This window comes from Microtus ochrogaster, unplaced genomic scaffold, assembly GCF_000317375.1.
Source record: "Microtus ochrogaster isolate Prairie Vole_2 unplaced genomic scaffold, MicOch1.0 UNK82, whole genome shotgun sequence".
NCBI classification, from domain to species: domain Eukaryota; kingdom Metazoa; phylum Chordata; class Mammalia; order Rodentia; family Cricetidae; genus Microtus; species Microtus ochrogaster.
Window position 1 is genome coordinate 995,505 of NW_004949180.1, and position 2,651 is coordinate 998,155.

Here is a 2,651-nt window from a genome sequence, read left to right on the forward strand (position 1 = left end):
TCCCCCAGCCGTTTGGTCTGCTCTCCCTCTTGCTGCTCCTGGACAGGGAATGTTCTTGTCTCTCATTGCTCTAGAGCTGGCTGGTCTCTCATACCTCAACTGCCCCCCATCTCCCCTAGGGGAAGCCCCGTGGCTCCTCTCCCTATATCCATCACTCTTGACTACACACATCTGCAGCGGAAGAACACTTCAAGGATTCCAAAGACAAGGGAAACATTCCGAGTTCACCGGTGAAGTCCCAGCCATCATGGCACAGAGAAGGTTGAGAGAGGAGGCTTCACCAACGTGTTCTGAGATGAGCAGAGGGGAGAGAGGAGACAACCTGTCTGTGCGTCTGTCTGTTCCTGCTGGAGGGTCACTGTGGGCCAGGCAGCTCCAGGACTGCCATAGAGATGCAGTAAGAGCCACCATGAGCTCCTGTAACGTCTCTCTCTCTCTCTCTCTCTCAGAGAGCATTTCCTCATGGTCCAACCATCCGTACCAGGTGGGAGGGGGAAGGAACTGCCCCTTTTCTAAAGTTGAGAAAATAGCCTTCCCCAAAAGGCCACATGGCTTGCCCTCATCCTGGGCAGTAGGAAGGTGAGCTGTAAGGCTTAGGGGTCCTGACAGTCAGGGCTCCACCGTTTCCTGCAGATGTGGTATCTTCTAAAAGGTTTTATTTTTTTCCATCTACAATTAAAGCAATCAGGATTCCACTCCTGTATTTGATGGTAGAGGCTCAGATAAAATACAGCCACCATGCTGGGTGCTGCTGATCCAATTAAGATACCAGTTTTGGGCTTCTCATTAGAGTTTTGAACTGGCCTGAGATCGTTATTAAGATTTGTTGTATTGTAGCTTGGATGCAAAGATCTAACCTAGAAAGAAAGGGGAGTTAATGACTGAAGTTTGAAGGTGTCAGGGGTGGCACAGAAGGAAGTCACCAGAACAGCCCAAACCAAAAAAGGTTCTCTCTTTACAAACCATCAAACACAGGGCCCAGAACATCTAACGAATCCCAGTGGCCTCATTATGACTAATGACATGGCTTCTGGAGGGAAGAAGCAGGGTCCACACGCCAGCTAACCCAGCAATGAGCCATGGTGAAAAACAGTGAGCTGGGCCAGCACCTGGTCCTGTTACCGTTGACTCTTTTAAAGGTTCTATTTCTTGTCCCATACAACTCTGTCTTGTCAAGCAGTCCTGGGGAACTTCAGGCCTGCGAATCTCACTTGGAAATAGAATGTGGGAACTCCTTTGCTTAGTAATGTATCATTGCCGAATCTCATTCCTCCGTTATACTTAATTGGCCCTGGACCTCCTGGGCAGCAGGGAGTCCTTTGAAGGCTAAAACCTGCACCAAGCCCAGTGGGTTGTCAGGTATCAGGCTGGGCAGCAGAGCTTCTCCACAGCCAGCCTCCTGAGGTGCCAGCCCACAGCGGCAACTCGGTCAGCACCACCTTGTAACTGGTACCCACTGTGTGTGCATGAAGCACCCTTTGAGTCCACTGATGGAATTGTTATCCTAAGGTTCAGACGATGGTGCTAGACAGGTGGCTGAGGTCTCGGGAGCCCTAGGTTTGTGAAAGGATCTGTCTCTGGACCCGGTGAGCTACTGACTGACAGATGCCAATGGTGAGGACATGGCAGAACCGGCAGGCACAGCAGGAACCTAAGGGCTACCAGTGTAAGGAGCAATAACACTGTAGTGAGTGTCCATGGATGGCTGAGAGAAAGGACACACAGAACTCGAAGATTCAGTTTAATCAAAAGAAGGCCCAAAATTTGAAAATGAAAATCTGCACTCTTATTATAAAAGGGTACAGAAGTCAAAGGAAAAACAAACAAACAGATCAAAAGTATCTCACCATTGTCAAATATACAAGACTTGCGATATTTAGGTTAAAAACAAAATAAGTTAGGTAGGGGTTGGCAGGAGATCTTTGGAGCAGAAGAGACATTTATAACCCTACTGTTGTGTTGTCCCTAGAGTTCTATGCAGGCTCACACTGCAGGAAATGGATGTCAAAATTTTCATTTCTTGTCTCTTTGTTTCAATACAAAAATCATCTCTTTTCCCCCTGTTAAAATACTATGTCATTGGATGTCTCCTCATCAAAAATAATTCCATGTTTTTAGAATACTTCAGAAGGTTCTCTAGGAAGAAATGTTTCAAGCTTTGATTTCTCTGTAGCAAAGCTAACTAGATTGACCACGCCTTTGACTTTCAAGGGTGAAGGCTCTGGGCTGTCAATCCAGGTCGACCGTGAGGGCATTGCTTGCTCCTTAGACAGAGCATAAAGATTCAGAAGACAGAAAATGACCACAAAGCTAGAGAGTGACTCACCGTGAGAAGTTGAGGAAGTGAACGTGTCTCGTGAATAAATAGGGCTGTTCGGCAGTGCTGATGTTCTTAATCAGCTCCATCTATGAAAAGAAGGGCAGGGTTAGCATGTGCAGGAACTAACGTCGAAGCCACATTAAACCAAAAGTTCTCTGGTCTCCTCCTTCCAGCCCCACTTAGTTCTTCTGGACCAGGACCAACAGCCGAGCTTGGTGCAAAGCGAGAATCTCTCACAAGGTCCTTTCCTGGATAAATCAGCTTTCTCCCCAGACTGACAGCCCTGTAACCAATTCAGTTGATTATTGCTAGAAAAATTATGCAATTGATA

The 2,651-nt window shown here is 47.2% G+C and overlaps 1 protein-coding gene across 1 annotated transcript in view; it reads right to left on the reverse strand.

Annotated features, from left to right (window-relative positions):
* Nucleotides 1-2,651, reverse strand: part of Ust (uronyl 2-sulfotransferase) — a 285,177-nt gene that overhangs the window by 99,653 nt on the left and 182,873 nt on the right. Inside the window, exon 4 of the mRNA XM_013354990.2 lies at nucleotides 2,327-2,406. Within this exon, the coding sequence (XP_013210444.2) occupies nucleotides 2,327-2,406 (80 nt within the window). The remainder of the gene's footprint in view (nucleotides 1-2,326; nucleotides 2,407-2,651) is intronic.